The sequence below is a fragment of the Xenopus laevis genome, chromosome 1S (assembly GCF_017654675.1).
Source record: "Xenopus laevis strain J_2021 chromosome 1S, Xenopus_laevis_v10.1, whole genome shotgun sequence".
In the NCBI taxonomy this organism is placed as follows: domain Eukaryota; kingdom Metazoa; phylum Chordata; class Amphibia; order Anura; family Pipidae; genus Xenopus; species Xenopus laevis.
In genome coordinates, this window is record NC_054372.1 from 33,456,394 (window position 1) to 33,482,952 (window position 26,559).

The following is a 26,559-nucleotide window of genomic DNA, read 5'->3' on the forward strand; positions in this document are numbered from 1 at the left end:
AAACAGTATACAGCACTCAATGAATTAAGCTTGAGCTGAACATAAGTTTTGCCTGTGGTTTTAATCATGAAAAATCTAGTGGTGTAATTTTCAGTATGCAGCCTGCCTTTAGTCACCCTCTGTGTTTTGTTAGCAGAAGTTCATTATGCAGCTGGATTATCTATCCGCTGGTAATTTAATCATCTCCTTCACCAAACATGGAGTCGTTTCAATTTCCCTGTTTGCCTAGTTTAGCACACGACTAAAAACAACTGAGACATATATTTTTTGTGATTATAACAATCAAAAAGTTGTTCTGCACAAGCCCTTTTGAACAAAGGGTATAATACTAGGGCTGCAACTTTATAATATAAGCTTTACCAGCTAGGGCAGGGGACTGGTCCACAGGGGGATGTATTGTGATTTAAATGGGTGGAGCTGTGCTTTGACATGGGGGTAGAGTCCTGCAGCGGGTCGGGTACCTGTGGGTTACCCGCAAAAAAGTGGGCATCCTGCTGAATGAGGGGAGGATATTCAGGTGCGGGTACAGATGTGGGGCTGCAGGGCTGCAGGGCTGCGGGGCGTGGGTTGGGTTGCAGGTCTCATCTAAATTTCTTATCTTATGTAATATTGTCTATATTTTACTCCTTTTAAAGTTTTAAAAAAACTTGTTTCTGACCTGCCCACTTTTGATGACGTCACTTCCGGTTTGCAGCACCATCACTTCCTGTTTGATGGTGGTCGGCAGGTTGCCGGTCGGGTTGCCGATAAGGCAGTTGCGGGTCTGGGTCAGGTAGTGGATCAAAGTGGGTAAATATGCGGGTTGCGGTTCAGGTCACGGGCTGCGGATTGCGGGTCCGGGTCGGGTCGGGTCCGGGTCTTAGAAATTGCTTCTGCGCAGGACTGTAACATGGGGCAGACTCATGACATCACTCAGACATAGTTGTGTCATCAAGCCTAGAATTGAGAGGGAATTTGCAAGCATTAAGGCTAAGAAGGGGAGAAAGGGGCGGATTGGCAGTAGGCCAGGGGTGGATTGACTGGATTGTTAATACAAATTTACCAGAAAACATTTGTTATACCAGCCCTAGGCAGGCCAGGTGGCAACACTATTTAATACCCATTTAAATTTTAAGTCAGAAATGTTTTTGAATGGCAGAATGCTGCCATAATTTTTTCTTATTTCATTATATTTTGTTTATGTTTTCCATAGACTTGTATAGGCCTGAAATCCTTTTTCTTTCAGTTTTTTTTTCCCCTGTTTTCTAGCACTCCCATAAAGATGATCAAGCTTTATATATATATATGTATTTAATATGTTACTGATTGGCTCTACTGGTGCCTCAGCTAATTGTATTTTATTTAGAACTATGTGTATTTTGTAAAACTATGAATAAGATAATTAGAAGACAAATCAAACTCATCTCTATGTAGTCTGACCTTGTGTTTGGGGCACCTTGCTGATTAGACTTCTTGGCTCCATGGGTGTTAACTTAGCAATTTGTTAAAATCTCATTTGATCAATTTCCATCCTCACCATGGTATAATTATAAATAATGTTTGAAATGACTGTGGGTTAATCGAGTTCAGTCTGCCTTGACTTATTTGTTTGGTTGAGTTAACGTGAAATAGATAGAGACTCCCATGAATGCAGAACTCTTAATTTAGTAGGGTGACTGTATTGTGTCAATATGACATATTAAGCATTGTTTATTAAAATAGTAATAAATAAAATACAAAGTGAAAGAGACATTCAAAATAAGAAAAGCATATAAATGTGCTGGAGTATGTCCCAAGCAACAGAGTAGCAAAAATATACACATTTTTTTTTCATTTGTTATCACTGTGCATTGGTGCAAACACACCATGGAGACTCATTAATTCACTTTCCCACATCACTATCACAAAGTGATTCTGACATGAAAAAAATATTAAAGTACATAAAAAGTTACCTATGGTTAATGCTGATCATTTTCCAATTGTTTTGTAAATAATTGTTACCTGAAGTTCCCAAAATTTATTTTTTTTCCAACCTGTCAGAGTCAGAGAGCACAAATATGGCAGCCCCCTCATAGAAAAACGTGGGGGAATCAGATGTACTTCTATGGCAAAGACAATGTTGTAGAATATTTAAAATCAGTTTAATATCAGGTTTCAACATGTAAAAGATAAAAGATACTCCCCTTTTCAACATGAGTTCAATGAATTTGGCATGTGGTAAAAATAATTATTGTGTTTATTAAGAAATATCTATGGTTTCTGTTATTTCTGTGCACTCTCGTTATGTGGCATCATGTTTTGAAATTAACAATACCTCAAGCAGTAATGTAACTGTAGTGGAAGCAGACCCCATGGGGGAGGGGGCTGGACCACAGGGTTTGCTCCCTTTATAGCCAAAAAGAATACCCCCTCCCCAGTCATTCTTTTAACTGCGGCAGGGAAGGGGGACACAGGTTGACGGGGGACTCTGGCACTGGCAGGAAGTAGGCAGTCATGGGGCAGGAAGTGGGTAGACACAGGGTGAGGAATAGAGCGTGGAGGTCACAGTGCGCCAGGCCCCTCCAAAGATCTTTTTGCAGGGGGGCCTGGTGCAGTCTAGTTACGCCACAAAGCAGTTTCAATAAAGTAAATGTCATTTCTATGGATTCTGGGAAAAGAAGTTTCACTTATAAGTAGGGATGTCGCGGACTGTTCGCCCGCGAACTAATTCGCGCGAACATCGGCTGTTCGCGTCCGCCGAATGTTCGCGAACGTCGCGCGACGTTCGCCAATTTGGGTTCGCCTTAGCTGGCGCTTATTTTTGACCTCTCACCCCAGACCAGCAGATGCATGGCAGCCAATCAGGAAGCTCTCCCTCCTGGACCACCCCCTGGACCACTCCCCTTCCATATATAAACTGAAGCCCTGCAGCGTTTTTTCATTCTGCCTGTGTGTGCTTGGAAGAGCTAGTGTAGGGAGAGAGCTGTTTAGTGATTTGAGGGACAGTTGATAGTAACTTTGCTGGCTAGTAATCTACTTGATACTGCTCTGTATTGTAGGGACAGAACTCTGCAGGGATTTGAGGGACATTTTAGGTTAGGTAGCTTTGCTGGCTAGTAATCTACCTTCTACTGCAGTGCTCTGTATGTAGCTGCTGTGGGCACTGATCTCTTCTTATCTCATCTGCTGACTGCTGTAATAACCCAATAGTCCTTGTAAGGACTGCTTTTATTTTCTTTTTTGTTTTTTTTTACTTTGCTACTGTAAGAGCCCAGTGCTATTAGTCTAGCTGTGTTGGGGAGTGGGACTGGTGTGCTGCTCCTCCTAGTAGTTCACCACCACCAGCACCAACCAGAGTCAAAATTGATACAAAGTATCTTATTTGCACCTGTTAGCTGTTCTGAGCTCTCTGCCAAAAGCTAATTAAGTTAGAAACTGTTTTTTTTCTGGCTGTTCAGTTCAGAGAAAAGAGGGACTGGTGTGCTGCTCCTCCTAGTAGTTCACCACTACCAGCACCAACCAGAGTCAAAATTGTTACAAAGTATCTTATTTGCACCTGTTAGCTGTTCTGAGCTCTCTGCCAAAAGCTAATTAAGTTAGAAACTGTTTTTTTTCTGGCTGTTCAGTGCAGAGAAAAGAGGGACTTTCCAGTACAAAAGAGCGACAGGGGGTTGAGTGGTCAAAAGAGGGACAGTTGGGAGGTATGCAAGTGCCACCTAGCTGTGTGAGCTTTTTCACATTCTGTCTAAATAACAATAATAATTCCGTGTCCGTAAACATCACCTGAGTGATGTTTTTACAGCAGCAATAATATATTCCGTATCCACTACTGTATACGTTGCCCTTGCAGGCATTGTTTGCCCAGTCTTTAACCAAGTGCCACCTAGCTGTGTGAGCTTTTTCACATTCCGTGTCCAGAAACATCACCTGAGTGACGTAGTGTGATTTCTGCCCTTTACAGCACAAAACGCAGCGCTGTGTCAACAATGTATTTTTCAGATACATTTTTGCCCTTGATCCCCCTCTGGCATGCCACTGTCCAGGTCGTTGCACCCTTTAAACAACTTTAAAATCATTTTTCTGGCCAGAAATGTCTTTTCTAGCTTTTAAAATTCGCCTTCCCATTGAAGTCTATGGGGTTCGCGACGTTCGCAAACCGTTCGCATTTTTGACGCAAGTTCGCGAATATGTTCGCGAACATTTTTTCCGCCGTTCACTACATCCCTACTTATAAGAGGCACAAAGTCTAGTACCAGACAATGGACTTTTTCCTTTCTACCTACTGTCGAGTGAATGCAGTTTGTGTGTGTTCATCACATTAACAGATTTTGTTAAATCTTTAAGCCATTTAAACCATTAAGTAGTATGTTGCAATACTTCTCTTTTTATCCAGATTTATAGGTTTGCAAACATATATAGTCATATTTTTGATACAAAAAATAGTTTTGGCCAATTGTTCTTGCCAAGACTTCATTTTTACAAACCCTTAATATTCAACAGTGCCAATAGGCTTTTGATGATGGGGCACTAGATTTAAGCATGCCAAGGAATAGATTTTGTATAGTAGCAACTGAACCCTTTTATTCGTGGGTGTGCTATTAGCTTGTGCTCATGAAACTGCTCAAAATTCTGGTCTTTCACATAGCTGCTGCCTGGCTAATTACTCATTGAAATCTAATAAGTATGTATAAGGATCTAATTGCAGACAAAGCAGCACAACTCCTGTATGTGGCAGGACCAGCTGCACTGACTATGGTTGCTAAACTTCACCATAATTGAGGCCTTCTTCTAGTAATTAATGCAAATGACAAAAGTGTGGCCTTTCAGACAGGGAACCATTATTTTACTGTGGCTATCTTGGTAGCAGGTATCTATTAAGGCAATGAAAAAAAAATCAGAAAGGCTGTCTGTATTGGATGCCAGTAAATGGAATTTTATTGTCCAATACTTGGAATAGATTGTTGGTGATGGTGGTAAGAAATAATACAATAAAATATGTGGTTCTATATTAAGTAAATATAGTGACAGACTGAAACAATCAGGTTTTATCTTTGGCAAACACTTCTTACAGGGTAAGTAACTTCTAACATAAAAAAATAAGTAAAATCTTACTGAAATAATAACCAGAATGAGCTTTCCAAGCATTTCAGCTCTTTTGTCAAGCAAATTGTTATGAAGTTAGAGTGGATAATAAGATACATGCACTACACCTTTATTGGATACACTGTGTATGAAGCTGCAGAGAAATATGGATGGTTATTTTCTCCAGGAATTGAGCCAGACACATTTCAGTGAGAAAAATATATTCTTTATCTCATGAAAACTCAATCCAAGTATGTGGGTTAAATTTGGAGTTAAATTATGATATACCTTTTTTTGTACATGTATCAGATTGAATCTGGCACATTATCTGTTATATAAGAATTGGAATAATAATAACTAACTTAAAATAACATCAGTATTAGAATATTAGAAGAAAACTAAAGGATTTGTGTCCTGAGCAAATCACCATGCACCCACTGTACATCACGAAACTCTCAGTATTCCACAAAAACTTGGGGTGCTAAGGAAATGCTGACAAACACATTACACAAGTGAAATTATTTACAAATAACAGAATCTGTCAAGTCAAGGAGCATACTACCAGTCTGCAGTTCCATTCCACCCAGGACTGCACTTGTTCCCATGTTGTGGGTGTTGGTGTGTGGTCCTGCAGGTTAGAATGCTTCTGGCAAAGTGTTCTACCTCCTTTTTGTCTGCATATCCACTTTCCTTTGCTTTCCATGTTGGCACATTTGTTTTATGATAAGGGTGAGTTGTGTGTATAGGAAATAATTAAGGAAGTATATTTTAGGTTTTTGGTACTGGTATGGGTTGGGGGTGGGTTCAATGAATGAAACCCAAGTTGCTCTGTTCTGAATTGCAAGCTTTATCATGGTAAGCAATGGCTGCTGTAATTCTTTGTTTTGTGTGTAGCAAGACTCTCTGAAGTCATTAAAAGAAAATAATATCTTACTGAAGAAACTGATGATATCTAATTGCGCTCTTTAAAGATAACAGGATGGCATGCATGTGGGATTGTGGTTCAACTGGTTGGATAAGTTATGGAGGCATTGTGTCAGGGAAACATTTCACAGTAACTTTATCTAACACACCCAATACCAGGTTCACAGAGATCTGCTGAAGAGAGGATAGGTAGATAGATAGATAGATAGATAGATAGATAGATAGACAGACAGAGAGAAATCTGAAGAAATGGATTTATTCAGAGAGAATTCATTATCACTGTCTGATGACCTGTCAGCTTTTCTCAGTTTATTGGTATGGCATATAATTCTTAATTGATTTACACACAATGAACAAATTTACCTTTTGTCAACTTTTTTTGATGGCGTTCCTTTTTTCTTCACCAGACAGTTGACCGACCAAAGGATTGGTACAAGACCATGTTCAAACAGATTCACGTGGTTCATAAACCAGGTATGTCTGCAGTTACTTTCTAAAAAATGTGACTTGAACTTTTGTTACTTAGGCTTGTTTAAGGGTTTCTGCTTTGTGTAAAAAATGTTTTGTTTTTATATTTCTATTAATCGAAAACAAAAAGGATTATTACTTTGTGCACCCTTGAAAATATAACTACATTAATATTACTTGAGTGCTTAAAACATACTTGCAAGATTGATCTGCAGGAGAAAAGTGTAAGATCACTTATTATTATTATTGCCAGAACAAGCAGGGAATCAGATGGCACTCACGCATGCAAAATGTGCTAAATACTGTATGTTTGGTTTATTGAGATCTCCACACTACGGAGGATCTAGCCCCTTTCTCAAGTACACTTTATTCCCTTCTTGTTCTGGCTGTAATTGAAACCCCTGAGCAACAGAGTTCCCAGGCAGAGCACCACCTAAGTCACCACACCGAATCTGGATTTTAGTAGCACGTATTATTATCCATTATCATAGTAAGGTCTTGTAGTGAGAATGCTTATTGTATAGTATACAATATGAAAAAAAGTAATCAGATAGGAGTAACATACCAAAAAGGAAAGAAAGGTAATTATATTATAGGATGTCTTCTCAAAGCACCCAAATGGTCATTTAAAAATGACACACACGGGGTATTCTTGATCAAAAAAGTTTATTGTACATAAAAATGATTACACAATTTATACCCAACATAGTTGGGTATTATAGTTTTACTATAATAATGAATTTAGTATAGTTAGAGTGAATTCTTTAGTTGAAAATTAAATACAATAAGCTCTTCTTAGTTATTAAAGGTTGTCGTTATATAAAAATAAAAAGCACTGCATCAATTCAGCATTTTTGAGAGCTGGAAGTCAGATCATTATTCCAGTAAACTTGAAAGTTTTGCCAGTTTGTTTTGTCTGCTTCCAGAGCCATGGCTGCTGGTGACAGAGTTAAACTGGCTTCTGTTCTAGAACCCATACCATTAGAATATGTGATTATGACAAGAACATAAAGTATAAAGTGAGTTGAACAAATGAGGATGCCATCGCTCACAGAGTAGATGAGCCATAACAGGGAGTGAACCATGAAGCATAAAAGAGAAGGTTAAACTCATTTGTCTTTCTTTTTTGTTGCAAAGATGACATGTTGCTTTATTAAAGGGAATTATCTTGTTTGATTTTGCAGACAATGACATGGATTTTCCTAGCACAGCCTATGCATACAGTGCAGGTAGGTTATTGTTTTCTTTGCTGAAATTTTACAAGCAAATGTAGAAAGAGGCAAAACTTTCTTGGCACAGTGACTCACATGAATGTAGGGAGTCTATTCCATACTTAGAAGTTCTGCACAACAAATCTATCCTCTTTGGACAGTTCTTTAGTTTTAGTTAGTGTGATTACAGTAAACTATAAAATACAGCCAATCATTTCCTTAGAATACAGTTAATTAGTACATCTGCTAAAGTGAAGCCTTTTTATGGAATAGAATTTACAGTTTTTAGTACAGGTGCTTTGGGTCCTTTTTTATCTCCATGGCTCTAAGAGAATTAAATGAGTCACAAACTATATTCTTTATTCTTCCTCCCACTTATTTTCATATAGCCATTTACATCTTAATTCATATTTAAGGCCTGTATTAAGAGTTTATTTAGACTTTTCGAGTTCTGTGCCCCCTATTGTAGTCAAACATGGGTGAATAAAATAGTAGCTTTAAGCAAACCTTGTTGTGATTTGCCCCATTGTTTTGGAATCCAGTTTTTTCTTATTTCTATCACATTCGTGTTATTTTATAATGCACTTATAAAAAGCCAAGGGGGCAAGAGGGCATGGTCTGGTGGTCCAGATTGTGTGGTTTGATGTGTGGTTTGATGATATTTTTGATGTAGCCAATCAGCAGCTATAAGCAAGAAGGTCCCCATCATTTGAAGATAGGCTGTACAGAAAGGCAACAAAACCAGCAAAGTACATAACAAAAAATCAGAAACAGAAACTTGTTTCAGTGGCTATTTAATGTTTTACATTGTAGCTAATGAATAAGTAGAAGATTAGTCTGGAAGCAATAAAGAGGGCAGCAGTAGGACAGTTCTTAGTAACCAAGATATTTTATCACCCAGTTGTGGGTTATAGCTCAAGAGTAAAATGATATTGAAATGCCATAATTATTGTAATTTGTGAACCTGATTACTGACCAGAGATGTGTATGTTTATTTGAAAACAGACAATTACAGTGCAACTCTTCCTTCGTTTTCACATACTGCTGCAAAGACACATACATACCGGCCTCTCTCTAAAAGTGTCTCAGACAATGGCACTGATGTATTCCGAGAGTCATCCCCTCTTTCTCCTCCTCCTGTTCCAGTGCCTCCTCCAGCTGTGCCTCTTAGACCACAGGAGCAATCCTCCCTTGATAGGTATGCATCAGGAAACCTTGTAAATTTGTCCTGGTTGAATTGTTCTATAAGTTGTATCATATTAATGGTTATTTGTTTTTCTATTGAAGTGCTGTTATGAGAAATATAATTCTCACCAATTCTGCAAAATGGGTGGCAGTCTTTGGGGTTGGACTTAATTTGCCCATTGCCCATGATCTAGAAAGAATATGAAAAACGTGGGGCTCTTCAAATGTCATTAAAGTAAAACTCATGTCTTATTTTATATATGTATTGTTGTAAGGCTTAACCCAAAATGTAAAATTATATATATATAATCCTCTCAAACCTCTCAAATTCCAGTGTTTCCACAACTCTCATTCTTATGTAGGGCTGACTTCAGGATAACTGATACAGCAGCCCTCTAACAATATGCTTAGTTAGAGGGATAAAAGACAAATGAATGTAATACAAAAGAGTGATATTCATCTTAAACAAGCCAATAGAACAACAAAAGCAAACCTTTCAGTTTAGCATCAGTAATTTCTTGGTCGGTGGCCAAAGACTATAGATTCCCAAGAGATTCATTGAGACTGAAATGGTGATGAATGGATTTAATACATTCTCCCACTACTTGGCACTCATACAACTTAATGTGCCACTCCCTTCCACTGTATCTCTCTTTTCTGACCTTTGTATCTTCTCAATGTTTACATTTTAAGTAGTGCAATGTGTACTAGATGAATTTATCTTAAAGGGATACTGTCATGGGAAAAAACATTTTTTTTCAAAATGAATCAGTTAATAGTGCTGCTCCAGCAGAATTCTGCACTGAAATCCATTTCTCAAAAGAGCAAACAGTTTTTTTTATATTTAATTTTGAAATCTGACATGGGGCTAGACATATTGTCAATTTCCCAGCTGCCCCTGGTCATGTGACTTGTGTCTGCACTTTAGGAGAGAAATGCTTTCTGGCAGTCTGCTGTTTTTCCTTCTCAATGTAACTGAATGTGTCTCAGTGGGACATGGGTTTTTGCAATTGAGTGCTGTTCTTAGATCTACCAGGCAGCTGTTATCTTGTGTTAGGGAGCTGCTATCTGGTTACCTTCCCATTGTTCTTTCTTTTGGCTGCTGGGGGGGAAAAGGGAGCTGGTGATACCACTCCAACTTGCAGTACAGCAGTAAAGAGTGATTGAAGTTTATCAGATCACAAGTCACATGTCTTGGGGCAGCTGGGAAATTGACAATATGTCTAGCACCATGTCAGATTTCAAAATTGAATATAAAAAAATCTGTTTGATCTTTTGAGAAATGGATTTCAAAAATGTTTTTCCCATGACAGTATCCCTTTAACTATTTCACGTTGCTAAATATTTTCAGGTATGCTTGCTTTTGTTTATCTTCCATTTTCCATCTCACGTGCTACTGTCTTTGGAATTGTAAACATCAGTAAGCAGCATAGATTAATATCTAGTTGGGAGTAACCTAGAGGTATCCTCCAACACTGGATTTAATTTAATATTAGGGGGCATTAATACCCAAACCTTTTCTCAGCTATCTCCTTTGTGCCTCTAGATAATAATTGATGACAAAGCATTGGGCGTAGTTGGCCCACAGTTTGAAAAAAGGAATGAGGAAATGACTTTTAACTAAGCACACTGCCTCGGGAAGACAATAATCTTGTTTTTAATGTAAGAATTGTCTTAATATAGGAATGAATGGGAGCCACCTGACAGAAAAGTAGATACCCGCAAGTTTCGCTCTGAACCAAGAAGCATCTTTGAATATGAGCCGGGAAAATCATCTATCCTTGAACATGAGCGGCCGGTAAGAACTGAGCATGAACATGAAATGAAACAGCACTCATTTTATAAAATGGAGCACATATTTTACTTTGTAGCACATTATAATTACTTGTTAGCTAAAAGACAAAAAGACTGTAATACCTTTTACATAAATGAGCCCCAATGGCATCTGTAGAGGTTGCTGTGCTAGGCTGTAAGGTTTACCTAGAACAGAAGAGAAATGAGGGCACAAAAAAGCCTATTTTTGGAATATTACATTGGTTAACCCAAAGGCACAATGATCTGACTGACAGACCTATTTATATGACTGCAAACACTTCAACTTTGTATTAGAGAATAGAGATTGACTGTTTATCTAATACATACAGTACATACTTATAGCACCATAAGCTGTGTTTGATCTAATAGCTCGTCTGTGATTACATCAGTGGGAAGTTGTGAAGAAATGATGATGTGGTGACCCCATGCACAAAGTAATGGTTTGCTACTTGTCATGACCAAAATTAATTTTAAGGCTGTTCGCTGTGTCCAGGTTTTTTTTAGTAAACAGGGAGTTTTTAGGTCAAATGCATTCCCAACTTTCTCTATACACCTTCTGATATTATATAAATGTTGAATCAAATTAAATTATAATTGACTTTTCAATTCATTGGTTTAACTGGTACGAAAAGCAGCATGATACATGTATATAGCAAAGTTAGTGGACTGGCAAACAAAAAGGGATCCTTAAAAGGATTCTTTCATGATTTTTATGGTGTAGTTCTTATGTCTAAATCACACTTTACAATACAAATAATTCACTCTACCAATTCTACCATATAAAATTTTATTCCTGAACCAACAAATGTATTTTTTTTCAGCTGGTAACAGTTATGTAGGCAGCTATATCAGGTCATTGTGCCTGATCCTGTGCTTTCAGAAAAAGGCAGTACTTTACAAAAGAACTGCTTTCAGATAAGCTATTGTTTCTCCTACTCAATGTAACTTGAGAAGTCACATTGGGACTTGGATTTGTTACTAGTGAGTACTAGTGAGTGCTATCATATCTACACCTAGCAATGCAGGTGTCAGGGAGCTGTTATCCTGTTACCTTCATATTGTTCTCATTGTTTCAGTCCTATACATTTACAGAAATTTTGTTTGAAAATTATCTTTAGATCAGTTAAAATATCTAATAATTATACCTGACTTTTTTTCTTGCTCGTCAAGATAGATGAAGTTGTTCTGAAAAGAACTACAAAACAAACTGAAAAAGAAAGTGCACAATTGTAGTGGTACTGAGAGTTTAAAGGGGAATCATTGAGCCTGGATATCTAATATATGCATCTGTATAAAATTCTGAAGTTCTGGGTTCCAAACAGGCCTATGTCTGCAAGTCAGGATTTATCTTAAAATAGTTTTTCTCTGTGTTGAAAAATATACTTGTACTACACGAAATCGTAAAGGAGCCAAATATAATGTTCCTAAAAAAAGAAAGTTCAATGAGTCACATTGGCTTTTTATATTTTAATCTAAACAAGGTTTTCGGCCTGACCTTAAGAGTCTGTTGATTCTGGAGTGTAAAGAATCTGGAGTGCCTGGTTCCAGATTGTTTAACCAACATCAAAAGTTGAGCTTGCGTATTGGCAGGATTATTCTGATACCAACAATTTTTATACTAAACTTCTTACACACTGCTAGGTGACATATATTGTCACCCGTTATATTGACTGAGATTTAAAAAAAAGAAAGTGTGGAGGCAACTTTGTTTTACACGGTATGTACCTGACTTTGTTTGTGACTTTCTAAAGGTTAGTGTATGCTTACCCTTCAAAATCCTTCAAATAGTAATAAAAGTGCCTTGATTATTAATTAAGACCTTAGCAGCGTTATATAAGTAGATACTACTTTTTTTTAAAGTTTTTAAAAAAAACATTGGGGTGCATAGACAACCTAGACATAACAAGATGAACAGGTGTAGCCCATATTTGGGTGTTTTTTTAAAATAGCATAGCCAAGCAAACATTGAATCTATATTCACTTTGTTTAAGAAGGGTTAAATCGATGGCAGATGAATGGTGTGGTTTTTTATCATAATTAAAAAGCATCCTTAAATGACACAGAAATGTTTGATCCAAGCAGTGGTTTATTTTTCATTCCAATTTCAGAAGATGTGGAAAACTCCATAATTAAAGGTACAGCACAGCAGGTGTGGTTTGTTTAAAAGTGGAGAATAATCTGGGAGTTTTGCCAAGCCATGTTTGCTCTACAGCCTGTGCATAAACAGCTGACTGTGTTTTTCTTTTAAAAGCAAACATATAAAATCATAAATGATATGTCTTACATTTCCCAACACTCTCTGTAATTTTTTAACTGGAATTGAGTCGCTTGGGCGTAAAGTCTTGTCCCACAGACGAAATTATAAATAGCATCAGTAGAGCTGCGATATGGATAGTTCCAATGTAGGTAATCAGTTCCTGGAATTCAGTGATGCCTAATTACAGGAATTTTGGCCTTTGTGCTGCTGTGGGAATCTACTGTACCTACAGAGCGGATTCAAGAAATTGCCCAGAGTTGCACAGAGATGCCTTTGTATCCTATTAATTTGCTTAGAATGATGCCACATTAATCATCCTGCAGAATCAAGGCAAGCACAGGGAAAAACAGACATTTCCTTTATTTAAGAAGAATCTGTTTGTCGACTTTAAGTACCATATTGTTTATTCTAAACATCAACCACTTAAGAGGCCTAGAAATATATCTGCCGGTAAGATGAATAAGCTAGCGTCTTCATATGTTTATAATCAGTTTGCTTTTTCAAAACAGCATTAAATCTGCTAAACCCTGGCAGGCCTGGCAAGATTGCGAGTTCCCAATCTATGTTGTGCTTTAGGCAACAGAGTTAGAAAGCAATGTTATTAGAACATCTGAAAGGAGTCACAATGTTCATCCTGGTATTTTAGAAAGATCAGTGTATGTTGTTGCATATGGGTCAAGCAATATAAAGGTGGTACAAGATTTTCATTATAGTATAGTATCGTTCCAATATCTTCATACTTGCCTTCCAATAGGCCGCCTTACTCCTTAGGCTTCTTGTGTTGCAAGCTTTATGTGAAACAGTGGTTCCCTTAGGAAAATGTCTCTTGCAAGAGACCTAGGTACATATTTGTTCATTTACAATGAGGAATTAGGGTTCTCCACTACTATGTGTTTGAAGGGTGAGCATCATAGTGAGATAAATCCTGTTAACAGCCTTGAAACACAGATGTTACAAATCTCTATGGCTAAAATTGTACAAAAAATAAAAAAAATAATGGTGTTGATTATTGTAAGAGAATAGCAAATGAATTAATACAAGTCCAAGGACTATACTATCGGCACCTGTTAGTATCCACTTTGGTGCAGAGGGTTGCAGACCCAGAGAGGGCAGCAGACATGTGTTCATGGAAGGCATAAATATGCTGTACTATGCTGTATTGTTTTATTGCAGATCATTTGTTGGAGGTTTTCATGTATCTGAGAAATACTTGTTTGCCTGATGAGTTGTATTGAATTTTAATTGACTTTGTTTCCAAGCTTTGCCGTATACAATAATTACATTATTGACCCATTGTAATTATGTGGAATTTATTTCATTTGACTCTTATCCCCATGTTGATCTGAAAACAACAGGGTTTTTCAAGCCATCTAATCTACTCTGGAACTGAGTCCTTTCATACATTGGTTTAGCCCATTCATTAGTAGGCTTCTAACATATTGATTAGTATAAAGGTGCTTATTAATCCTTGGTAATTATGGATGTACAGAATCTACAATTTTAGGTTTCATCTTAATAGCAAATCCACTAGAAATCATTCACTGAATCAGAGCTTCCGTTGTCCAGTGGTCTAAGTTATATAACATTTATGTGTTATATTTGGTTCAGCCAGACACTCAAGATTAGGCTGAATCTGAGTCCTTCAAAAAAAGGCAAATATTTTGCTCAGGGGCCAAACTGAATATAGACTTGGTGCATCCCTATTGGTAACTGGGCACCTGGTTTATCTTGGATGAGAAGCTTGTGAAATAGATGATATTCAATTGAAATTGTGTGCTGGAATGAACCTGGCAATGGCTGTTCCTCTAGATGCTAGCCTGGTTTTAGAGTAGGGCATACCAGTTATTTACCCTTGGCCCCCAGCATTTCAGGGCCCTTTGGAGAGAAATAGGTAGAGAAAAGTCATTGTTATTTATTTATATAACCTGTGACAGCTGTTGTGTTGCGATTTCTAATATTCCATCGACATACAAGAAAGCTGCAGTTCATCTGGAATGCAGCAGATAAATCCCCCTGGTTTAAGAAATCTCTCTCAATGTTATTTCCCCCTCCCATGAGCAAACATGTTAATAATCTTCTTTTCCTATACTGTTCTTTTTTTGGTTTTGTTTATTATATGGAATCTCCACCTCTTTCTTAGCGTATCTTTTACTTCCCTCTTCCTTCACTCCTGCTACAGAATGGGCGCATTAATCCAGATGAGATAGATTTAGAAAATGAGCCATGGTATAAATTCTTTTCAGAGCTGGAATTTGGACGTCCGGTAAGTGAGGTTAGGTACTAATGCTTACACCACAGTAGGCGGCAGGAAAAGTTAACCTCAAAGTGCTAACGACATACATTTAATTTAGCACTCTTTGCACATTAACTGCCACCTTGAGCTACAGTACCTTGCTTGGGGCTGAGCACATCTCATAGGCATCAAATCATTACCCTGATCAGATGGAAGGGTAATGGATTAATTTATTATGGCAGGTTCTAGGTACTAAGTACCCAGTGTGAACACAGAACAGTAACATTTCCTTTGTAAAGGCACAAATTATGCACCCTAAATTCTCCCATCCAACAGTCTAGGCAATCCAACTCCCAAAATCATGACAAGAGCTCTGAGTCCACATAAGGGCTACCAAATAGCCAATCATAGCCTTTTTGGCACCCCTGGAAGTTTTTGCATGCCTGTGTTGCTCCCCAACTCTGTTTATTTTTGAATGTGGCTCACAGGTAAAAGAGGTTGGGGACCACTGCTCTAACCTATTAGTTTTGAAATTATTTGGGTTCACCCTTCTCTTTCTAGTCCAAGCCCCCACTTACATTGTAACAAGATTAGTGACCTGGCTATGGTTCCAAGAATATCTTGAACAACTAGGATGGGATGTTTCTAACTAGCCTTCACTGTAAGTTTTCAGTAATATCTAGGACAGCCTAAATCTTATCCACCATAGCTTTACTGAGCTGCCCATCCACAGCTTTGGCCCCCTCTCAGGTGGCCAGACTTTTTGAGACCAAGCCCATGTAGAGGTTTACCATTTGTTCAGGGTCCTACAAAGTTACAGATACTGTATAAGAAAACACTGATGTATCAATCAGGCATAATTGCAAGAATTTCTAGGTCAGATTACACTCCGCCAGCTCCACAATTAGCAAATCTTTAATCTGTTAAAAACAGGCATAAAAGGATATAAGACAATATATTTTTCATTTTATTTGCTGCTCTTGCTGCTGCTGTATTACTCACAATAACAACATATAGGCATACTATATGGGAGAAAAGATATCTTAACTTTAATGATAAGCGTATTATTGCAGAATTATTGTATAATATAACTATGGCAAGTAAAAAAGAACTTCGAAAAAGCCCTGAAAACCCTGTAGTAGAATATAGCAGTAAGGAATAAAGAGCAGATTTATGAAGGACCAAAATGGAGAATCCAGAAGTTTGGTCAATGTTTAGTTGTTTTAAAACGTTTCGGACTGTCAGTAAAGCTTTTAACAAATCAACATATTTATCAAAACAGATCAGTGTCAGATTTACGTGCTTGAACACATTGCAAATACTATTACATTAGATACATTAATCCCTAAAGCAAGTTGTATGTGGGGATTAACTATTCAGAAATGTAATAGTATTGTTATAGTGCAAAAGATAAATGTAAAGTACAGCTATTGGTATTTGATAGTTGATGAATTGGCCCTACGTAAATGAATGATCTGCTCGTGAATCCCAAACCTGTACGAGAGATTTTATATCCAACATGGCAATCATAATACAGATGGGGCTGCTGTGAATTGTGTGCCATAAAATGTTGTTAGAATACAGAGGAGCTCATTTATACATTTTGGGCAAATTGCACCTGGGCAGTAACCCATGGCAACCAAATATTTGCTTTCATTGTTCAAGCTGCAGCTGGCAGAAGAAAGCCAGTCACTGACTGGATGCTATAGGTTACTGCCCAGAGGCAAATTTCCCAATGTTTATAAATTAGTCCAAAAAGACAATGAGCCCACCATAATAGTGAAGATACTAAAGTTTCAGTCGTGATTGTTACATCCACAGAGTTCAGTCGTGGTGACTTTCCATGTAAAGTAACCTAATATTAATGATATAATATTATTAATATATCCATGCCAATGAGAAGCATATTGCTGATAATACCACATTTTTACTTATACTATACTATACGAAAACAGATTTATTATGCAGCTCTTGTGTCTCACAATGATAGTTGTTTCAGGTGCTACATTTTAAAAAGTAGCATCTTATAGTCATATTTTGACAATTATTTTTCCCATCTGCATCTACTCTTTCCCCAATAAGAAATGGTGATGAAAACCATTTAAAAATATTTACAGCTATGGAGAAAAAATTGGGCATGTCTACTTACAGTTCACTTTGGCATTTTTTCCCATTTGGAGATTTTTTTTCTCAAAAATGCATGTGGTCTTTGCATTTTTTTGCATAAAAACTGTTTACCAGCTTTTATTGCAAAACAAGTATTATAATGTAAGGGTTATATTTTTTAGCCGGGGAGGGTTACAAAAAGAAGTGGTAAAAACAGTGTTTTTCCTTTAAATTGCTTCCATGTATGATAATAGGAATCACGGTACACATGGTACATGAGTCCCCAGACCCTATGCTTTTGGGATGCAGTGCCTGGTGGTGTGTACCATAAGCTAAATTCCTGTTGAATATGAGAGAAAGCACATGTGGCAATAACTGCCATTTTGGTGACGTTGTAAAAGGTTAACTAAAGATAGTAAAGTATGTAAAGGGCAATTGTTTGCTTGTGTGACCTAAAGTAGCACATGCAATTCTAGATACATGACTTTTGCTCTGGTATGGAAGCCCTGCTGTTAGTGGTGTGAACCCCTCAGTTGTACAGATTTAGATATCGGGTTGTGTACAGAATGTACAGCTAGATTTGCTAGATTTCCACATGATAATTACTATATTACATTTTCATTTTTCTAGGCGTTTATATGCCACACTAATAGAGGTATTCTAATGTATTGTACTTCAGGCAAAAAATGTTAAGGCTCATTGCAAGTGTAATGGAGAAAATCGACACTTGCTAATATGGCAGAAGTTTTGCAAAATACTAAATTAATTTGGAAAAATATTGGCTGATAACAGAAATAGATATGTATAAGAAATCTACTGCTAAGTTGTAGGCAGACTTTTGCCAGGTCCCAATTAATAGCATCTTGTGTCGCATCTGAACAAGGCGCAAACTAGGGGATAGGTAAGCAGTGGCTGTAAAGATGCCTACGTGCCTCCCACCCCTCATGGATACAGTTCTGTTTTTCATGCAGAAGGTGCAGGTCGTTGTGCTCTAGAATGGGGCAGGGTGCAAAGTACAGTAAACATGGTGGTTTTCTCCAGAAATTTGCACTTTGAACCCTGTCCATCAGGCATTCTCCAATATGGGTTACCAGACTAGGTGTAAAATGTGACTGGGGGCTGTGCGTTTTTGTTGTAAGGTACTGATACTATAGCTGTCAGCTTCTTTTCCAGAATTTTGATTTGCCAGTTGGCTCCCAGTAATTGGTTCCATCTTTATATATGGGAAAACCTAGGATTAGGCAGAAATCTGACAATCTATTTATCTGTCTGTCATGGCAGTTGTGTTTTGCACTTTATCCCTGCAGTCATACAGTCTTTTGTTCTAAATAGTCCTCAATACTTTGTCTTTTTATTGATAGTGCTCATTTCAGGCAACTATGGCTGGTGTATTGGTGAAGGCCACCATGGTCTGATAAATAAATCACTCCTTTATTGCTTGGTATTTCAAATTTAGCATTGCTGCAAGCCTAGAAATTGGAGAAGAGGCAAGTTATCAAGCCATAGTCAGTGTTGACCTTTCTTGAGCCTGCTCACATGAAACTGCAGTCTGAATTGAGAAGATATGTCCAGGGTACCATCATTTTCATCTGTAGAAGTCCATAGAGGGTTTCAGCAGTAGACATGCAAATATCATTCATCATTAATGTTGCAGTGAGGGCTGTTAATGAAGACTGGTTCTCTTACATACTTATACAGAAGATCCTCATTAGGAACCTTTCTCACAACCACTCATTTTATCTCACTGCCACATCACGACTGTGTGTTTGCTCCACTGAGCTCAGTTTGAGGCACTGAATGACTTTGCTGCTGCACCATTATATAAAGAAATGAAGAATGCTAAATATGTGTTTTATGCTTTTCTATGGTTTGCATGGCAATATTTCATATACCACCTGCTAACACTTCTTTAAAAAATACCACTGTAGTTACAGTACATTTCTTAACAATGTACAAAATGTCCAAGGCCTTGGATACTGCAGTCATTATACTAATGTGCAGCATTCTTCATTTGTCCTGTAATGTTCTTTTCTCCATGTCATCTCCTCACCTCTTCATTTCATTCTGTGTCTGTCACCAGCCTCCTAAAAAGATATTGGATTGTTTTCAAGAGAGCTCCCTTGGTGTGCCTACAGAGGTAAATGGAATCTTGTATTTTGCTTGCGTGGTTTGATTACACAGGAGAAAGAAGTAAACACATGTTCCATGGCAAGGTCAGACTTTTATTGTTAACTAAGCCCTGCTAACTGGTGCAGATGAATAAGCTGCCGGAACCAGCCCCTAGTTTAACTGTTACAAAAGTGCTCTGAGTAGTGAATCATAAGCACTACAGCAGGGATGTAGTAAGTGTGGCCCTTTAGCTGGCTACTTTGTATTATAGTCCCCCACATCCCACTATAATTTCTCCTACTATATGTCTTGACCCCAGAAATGCTTCAGGAGTCGGACTCTATAGAGCCAGATGCAGCCATGATAAGAGAGGTGATAATAATGGGATGGACCTCTGATTCTATTTTGACAAACCCAATTGCAAACATCCTTGACTATAACTTTTTCTAAATGTGTATTTTCTGCCCAGCACATCTCTGCTAAATGCTGCACGTTGTTTTTTTAGGCACAAAATATATATTTTAATGAGTCCCCCTAATAGGAGAAGATAGTGAGTTTGACATTTACCTGCTGGCCATCAGTTGTTCGCCTCCCATAGTGAGCCACAGGCTTTTCATCTGTTACTAAACTATAACATCCAGCGGCATAGAAATTCCAGCTGCTCTTCAGTTTCTATTCTCAGCAGGTGTTTTTTTTTTCTACCGGCAAAGACTAGAAATTGACAGATTGTCTGCTGCAGTGTTAAGTAACCTGCATAAACTAAATGAATGATGGTGCAACACTTTAACTGGCAAGTAGATGTTGTAGGGCACATTGTAGGACTTTGCTGACAAATAGGTTCCATATTTAATAATTATTTTATAAAGCAGAACATTTTGTTTTATAGGAAAGTCACCATTCCCTTCAGTTTACTCCAGTATTGTTCTGAAATAAACAAGTATTTGGTGAGTGCACATCACAATACTGATTAAAAATTGGATGATGCTAAATCTAGCCCTAATGGTGTTTGCATTGCGCCTGTGCACCAAGCATAAGAATAAAAGTGTGAGAGGGTACTTGACATTCTGGAATGTTGGACTATTTCCAAATATACCTTCTTCTATGGTGGTTGAGATTACAGGGCAGATAGAGAACCACAATCAGAGAGAAAACATTCCACCCCATGTGGAGTCCAATTAAGCAATCTCAGGGGCCTATTTATTATGCTGTGTAAAAGGAAATTCACTGAAAAAACTGTGTAAAAAGCTATGTAAAATAAATGACGAATTTATGAACGTGTGTTTTAATTTAAGTCATGCGAACGCCTGATTTGCAGCCGTTATTTTATACGGCTTCAGACTTTTATATGTATGCTTAAAGAAAAAGAGCTTTAAATAACTACACCATTTTAAAGCTGTTCTTTACGCGACCCTGCCTGGCCACGTATGGGGACTTATTCCGCCATTTTCTACACCAAGTCATAAATCTGCCCTTACATGTCCCCTCTGTATTGCTTCTGTGTAAGGAATGAAACTATAGGAATGTGTGAGAGGGAAGGAGGAGTAGCGGAGAAGAGACGCTGTGGAAAGACCATAGAATTGGGGGTATAGCAATAGAGGGGTAACAGAAATAAATGGGTTACATATGGTATGTGCAAATCATTTCACCACATACATTTGCACAGTGATGTCTACAAGGGACAATTCATGACAGACAAGGGATTATACCTTCTATGTGCATTGTGGACTGTATACAGTCTATTTCTCTCTGTGTCAATTGTGCTGCATTGTAATAAATTAAGGCTGATGACTACAACTTCCAAGATCGGTATTGACTTATCCCTCGTATAGATTTGTCCTAATTGAATCTGCACATATATATTTCATATATGTATTGAGTGTGGCACAGAAAACAATGTAAATCTTCCAAAATGAAAGGTCAGCAAGGTCAATTATTTTAATTTGTTAGAGGAGTTAGTAGCAGCAATGCTTAAAGGAGAAGGAAAGCTACTGATGCAGTTTATTGCCAATTAAAATACCACAATAATGCAAGCAAGAATGCTAAATTTACTCTGCTTGCTTAGGATAGAAGCTGCCATATTAGCTTGGTGTGACATCACTTCCTGCCTAAGTCTCTCCCTGCTTACTCATAGCTCTGGGCTCAGTTTACAGCAGAGAGGGGAGGAGGGAGGAGAGAAACGGGAGGGAGAGAGGAGCAAACTGAGCATGCTCAAGCCCAAGCCCTGGAGGTGTAAGCTGAAAACAGGAAGTCTGATACAAAAGCCCATGTGTACACAATAGAAGGAAAGTAATGCTGTATTTCTTTTAAAAGAGGACTCAGAGTAGCATTGCTTTGAGGGTTTACTGGTGTATTTTTATAGACCTTTCTGATAAAGCTTACTTAATTTTAGCCTTTCCTTATTCTTTAGTAACCACAATGTCTTAAGTGGCTTAGCTGATTAAAAATTCGTTTGTTTGTATCCTAAAGGGCAAGTAGTCCATCATACATATATTGCCTATTCAAACAATTATTTATTTACTGAAGTCCTGTATATTTTAAAACGGTCAACACTTCAGCACACCCATTACACTGAACTATAGGCCAAGGTAAGTCTTACTTGCACAAATTTGAAATATACTGTAGCTCAGCATTCACAAATGTAGGTGGAATCTCCTGCAGGGGTGTCCTGTGTCCACACCCTAAAAAGACACGGTCATATAATATAGTAGAAAGCAGGAAATATCCAAGGCAGTAACTATGACTGCAAAGTATTTTTATTGGGGAAAATTACACCACTGTGGCGCAATTTTCCCAGATAAAAACACTTTGCAGTCATAGTTACTGCCTTGGATATTTCCTGCATTCTACTATATTATATGACCAAGGTAAGTCTTACCACATCTATTTACATGTAGATGTGACTGTACTAGCCCAGCACACAAGCAATGTACCCCCTTATGAATAGTTTGGCTTACTCAAGACGAGAGTAGCAATCTGTTCTTTATACTACCCATGACAGGTGGAGGGGAATCCACAGGATGCAGCATAGGTGGGATACCAGAGGAGCAATGAATGTAGACATTTTATAGGGATTTGTGGCACTGTTACTGATAATAATACTGCCATAAACCCCACTAAAATGTTTTTTCTGGCATTGTGTCCCCCTTCCTTTTTTCCCAAAATAATTGATCTAAAGGTAGATGCCTCTGCTGTCTACACCCTAGTTCTGGCCCTAATTTTTTTGTGAGATTTTGGAGATGAATAACCTGCTAGAATGCTGATAGGTTTTCTTAGTGTCAGCAACCACAAATCTCTATGACTGTGGCTGAAATTAATTGAGCATAACCTGTATCTGAGAGAGAGACACTTTTACCACACATATAGTCTATACACAGTGCTCAGTATCTTTATCCAGTGGATTATAGTACAATATTTTTACCCACCTTTAAAACAAAGATGTGGAAAATATAATACACATTATGGTCAGTATGAATTACAAATTGTGTCTAATTCTAGCAGCAAGTAAAGCCTTGGGTTTAAAAAAGGTTGTTGTCCACCTGATGATGGACTCCACTTAACACGTACAAACTATTTAAGAACAGCATTCCATATCAGTTAGCAGTGATGATCCACACATTCCCAGAGAGGAATGAACTCCTTTATAAGTCTGTTTATTAGACAAAGAATAGTACTGTCACTTATCGAGCTGCTGGTTGGCATCTCTACCCTCCATTAAAGTTCCTGAGGGGTTTGTGCATGACCTCTGCCATGATGTGCCCATAAAACTGATTGTCTAAATTTATCAAGAGCAGGTCTATTTAGCTGGATAAGGGCTGAATCTAGACTTTTCAGAAGCTTTCCTAACTTCTGTCTACAACATTATCATTTTATGATAATCTGAACTCCTAAAGATACCTTAAATTACAGCTTTGATCATAGTGTCATCAATTTTCAGGTGATAGTCGTCTGACAAGTACTGACACAAGCGCCGGTCAGGCTGCTTACATTCAAGTTTATGGGTGGCTGGTTTGGGAGCATCATCTCTGCATTTTCAGTCTACAAAAAGACATGGTGATTAAAGTTCCCAAAGTATGCCTGAAGTGTAGCTAAGGTGCAGAGAAACCTATACATTTGTAGGGGAGTAGGGTTGGTGAAAGAGTTCCCTGCTGCTGAGAGGATGGGAACTCCCTGTTGGCTAGGTGGGTACACCAGCCCATACACTTGGAAGGCATTGCAAGGGTCAGTATCTTTAGGTTCCATTTGTTTAAATGCATGGTGGTAAACAGACTGAGGAAAAGTTTCTCAGTAGGAGAAAATCAAGGGCAGTCCTGACCCTCTGCCACTCTGAGGTGGCTTTGTTGCTGCTATCCCCCCTCTCCCATCGAGCTCACCTATTTGGTGCCAGAGGGGTCCACAATGCTAGCGCAGAGAGCAATTGCACTTTCTGCACTAGAAGGGCAGGATTTCCAGTTTGACAACTGAAAATTTGTCTCCTAAGTTTACTAGGAGCAGCATTTTTGCCACCCATGGTAACCAGTGGGGCGCTGCTGCATGAGGTGAATTTGTTAACTTGCCTTATTGGAGCAGCACCCCTGGAGAAAATACTTCAAGATAGGTAAGTCTTGCTTGTGTGAGGTCTACCTCATGTAAGAGTCAGATATTTAAAGGAGAAATAAAGCTTAAATAAAGAAGTATGGCAGAAATGTTGTATATTATGTTTTGGGCTTCTGTACCAGCCAAGGGAACCACAGCCCTTTAGCAGGGAAGAGCTGTACCCCCAAAGATGCCACTGTAGTTCCCCATCTCCTTTTCTGCTGATTCACTGTACATGCTCTGTGCTGCTGTCAGTTACTGAGCTTAGGGGCCCACTCATTTTCTGTTTGATGATTTGTGACAACCCATAAACTTAGCTTCTCAACAGCTGTTCAAAGCCCACTGAGCATTTGTGTGTCACTGACACTCCTAACTAAATCCAAGATGGGAAACTCCTGTAACAACTTTTAAAGTCTGGATCATTACTACTGTAGATATACCTTTGGGCTGGTTCAATAAGTTCAGTATATATAATATGACATTTCTAGCTATATTAATTTTTACGGTTTATTTCTTCTTTAAAAAGCCAGAAACTCCACTGAGGATTGCATAAGCATCAGGGATAGAGAGGCCAGTAAAAGACTACAAGGCGCTAAAGATGACTGAAATGAATATTCTGCCTTTGCCTATGTCATTAGGAAAGTGAATACAGTGAATGGCTCTATAAAGATGATATACTGTGTACAATCCTGAAGGTTAACCTGTTGATTCTAAACTGTTGACTAGCTCTATCTGACATCTCTGACAAACAGGAAAACTATGCAGGGCCCATATAGGTCTGAGGCAGCAAACCTGATGCTTCTCTTACCCTACCCCCACCCGAATTTGGCTAAAAGAGATTAATTTGCAGTTACGGTAAATAAATGGACATTTGTCTCTTAGAGAAATTTGCTCCTGTTGGCACTTTACCAGGAGTAGCAGAAGCTGCCACTTTCTGGCAGAAACTGAAATGGTGCTACCAGCCGGTAGTTAACACACAACTTTGTTTGAACAAAGCTATTGATCTTACACAAAGCACTGTATGTGAGTCTGACTTGCTGGAGCAATCAAGCACAAAGATTCTGCACTCCATCACACATAAACAACATTGTTCCCTCTGAGCCTTGTGCGTCACTAACAAAGAAGTAATGGAATGTGCAGACATTTTTGTATAAACTGTGGTAGGTAATACACTTCATATCACCTCATGAGACTGATAATAATGAATGATTCCATTCTCTTTATATTAACAGAAATGATGTGGGAAATTCCTAGCATTTAGGATTTGGTACAACACGTTTTAAATCGTTATACTTTTATTTTATATTTTTCGTTTTGTTTTTCAGACCTCATTGTACCAGCCTTCAATAGACAAAGGAATAGAGAGACCTTCCAGGTAACGGATGATAAACTTTCCATATCACAGAGGTTTTATTGCAAATGGCTAGATCTGTTACCCCATCACCAAATTCACACCTACAGTCAAAACGGCCAAAATGCTGCACTTCATCGTCATTATTTATTTATATAGCACTTGCATTAATAGGCAGCAGCGCGTGGCTGGTTACAAGGGGTAGCAAAAATACGGCTCTTGTAATTTTAAGAGTCAAATTTCCAGGTTTTAACCCGGAGATTTGGCTCTGCTAGCGCAGAGAATGCTATTGCACAAAGACTACAATTCCTGGCACTTAACAGACTTCAATACATCAATGGCAACATGAAATGACATGATATAATAGGAACAGTAACAACAAGAGTGAAAATATTAATTTGGCTAGAAGTACCTATTTTTATGCATTCCCCCTGCATAATCTATGGGGAGCATAAAAACAAGCTAGGGTGCGTCCTGGAACTATCCAACTTTATGGCACAACACACCTATCATTTAGTACATGAAGGACATAAGGATGCTAGGAATAAAAAAGACTTGTACCTGCTACTTGCCAAAGGTGGGTGATAGGTTCAGTGCTCTCTTGTGCCTGTTCTAGATGTACTTTGTGTCTCACGCCCAATTTTAATCCAATGTAAAGCACAATTTACATCTACCAATAGAACAGTTTCCTTTGTATGTAGCCTCAATCACTTACTGCTGTTTCATTGGATAATGAGTATGTACTGTATATGTAAATGCTTTCATTTCCCAATGTTACTGGCCCCTTAACAGAGGGGTTGAGTTGCATGAGAAAATGTTATCTCCTAATATAGTTCCCCATAGACCTCAGTGGGGATTTGCTGAGCTAACAGATGAAATGGAGATGTTCTTGTGTAGTTAAATCTATCCCAGCAGTAATCTTGTAATTTCCAAGGTAACGATTAATTTGCCTCTGTAATGTTCTCACAAACCTTAGGCTTTAATGTTGACTGCCTAAGAACAGAGACTTTCTGCACAAATGCCACATACCCATGCTTAGGAATCCTCGTTACCTAAAAATATCACACAAAACACTTAATTACATGACTTTTTAATTTTGGCTCTATATAAGCACTTAAAGGAAAACTAAAGCTTAATTATAGATGTAGGGCAGAAATGCTGTACATTATGTTTTGGGCTTCTGAACTAAGGCACCAACCAGGGAAAATCTGTACCTCCAAAGATGCCCCAGTAGCTTCCCATCTTCTTTTCTACTGATTCACTGCACATGCTCTGTGCTGCTGTTACT

General features: G+C 38.2%; 1 protein-coding gene across 6 annotated transcripts in view; it reads left to right on the forward strand.

Annotated features, from left to right (window-relative positions):
* The window catches only part of LOC108706615 (sorbin and SH3 domain-containing protein 2), a 163,783-nt gene that overhangs the window by 104,948 nt on the left and 32,276 nt on the right, over window positions 1-26,559 (forward strand). For 3 of the 6 annotated variants that reach the window (XM_041579508.1, XM_041579503.1, XM_041579505.1), the window contains 7 exons: window positions 6,372-6,438; window positions 7,617-7,661; window positions 8,649-8,841; window positions 10,512-10,626; window positions 15,080-15,163; window positions 19,320-19,376; window positions 25,246-25,295. In XM_041579508.1, the coding sequence (XP_041435442.1) occupies window positions 6,372-6,438; window positions 7,617-7,661; window positions 8,649-8,841; window positions 10,512-10,626; window positions 15,080-15,163; window positions 19,320-19,376; window positions 25,246-25,295 (611 nt within the window). The remainder of the gene's footprint in view (window positions 1-6,371; window positions 6,439-7,616; window positions 7,662-8,648; window positions 8,842-10,511; window positions 10,627-15,079; window positions 15,164-19,319; window positions 19,377-25,245; window positions 25,296-26,559) is intronic. The other 3 variants (XM_041579506.1, XM_041579507.1, XM_041579504.1) reach the window with 1 other exon arrangement.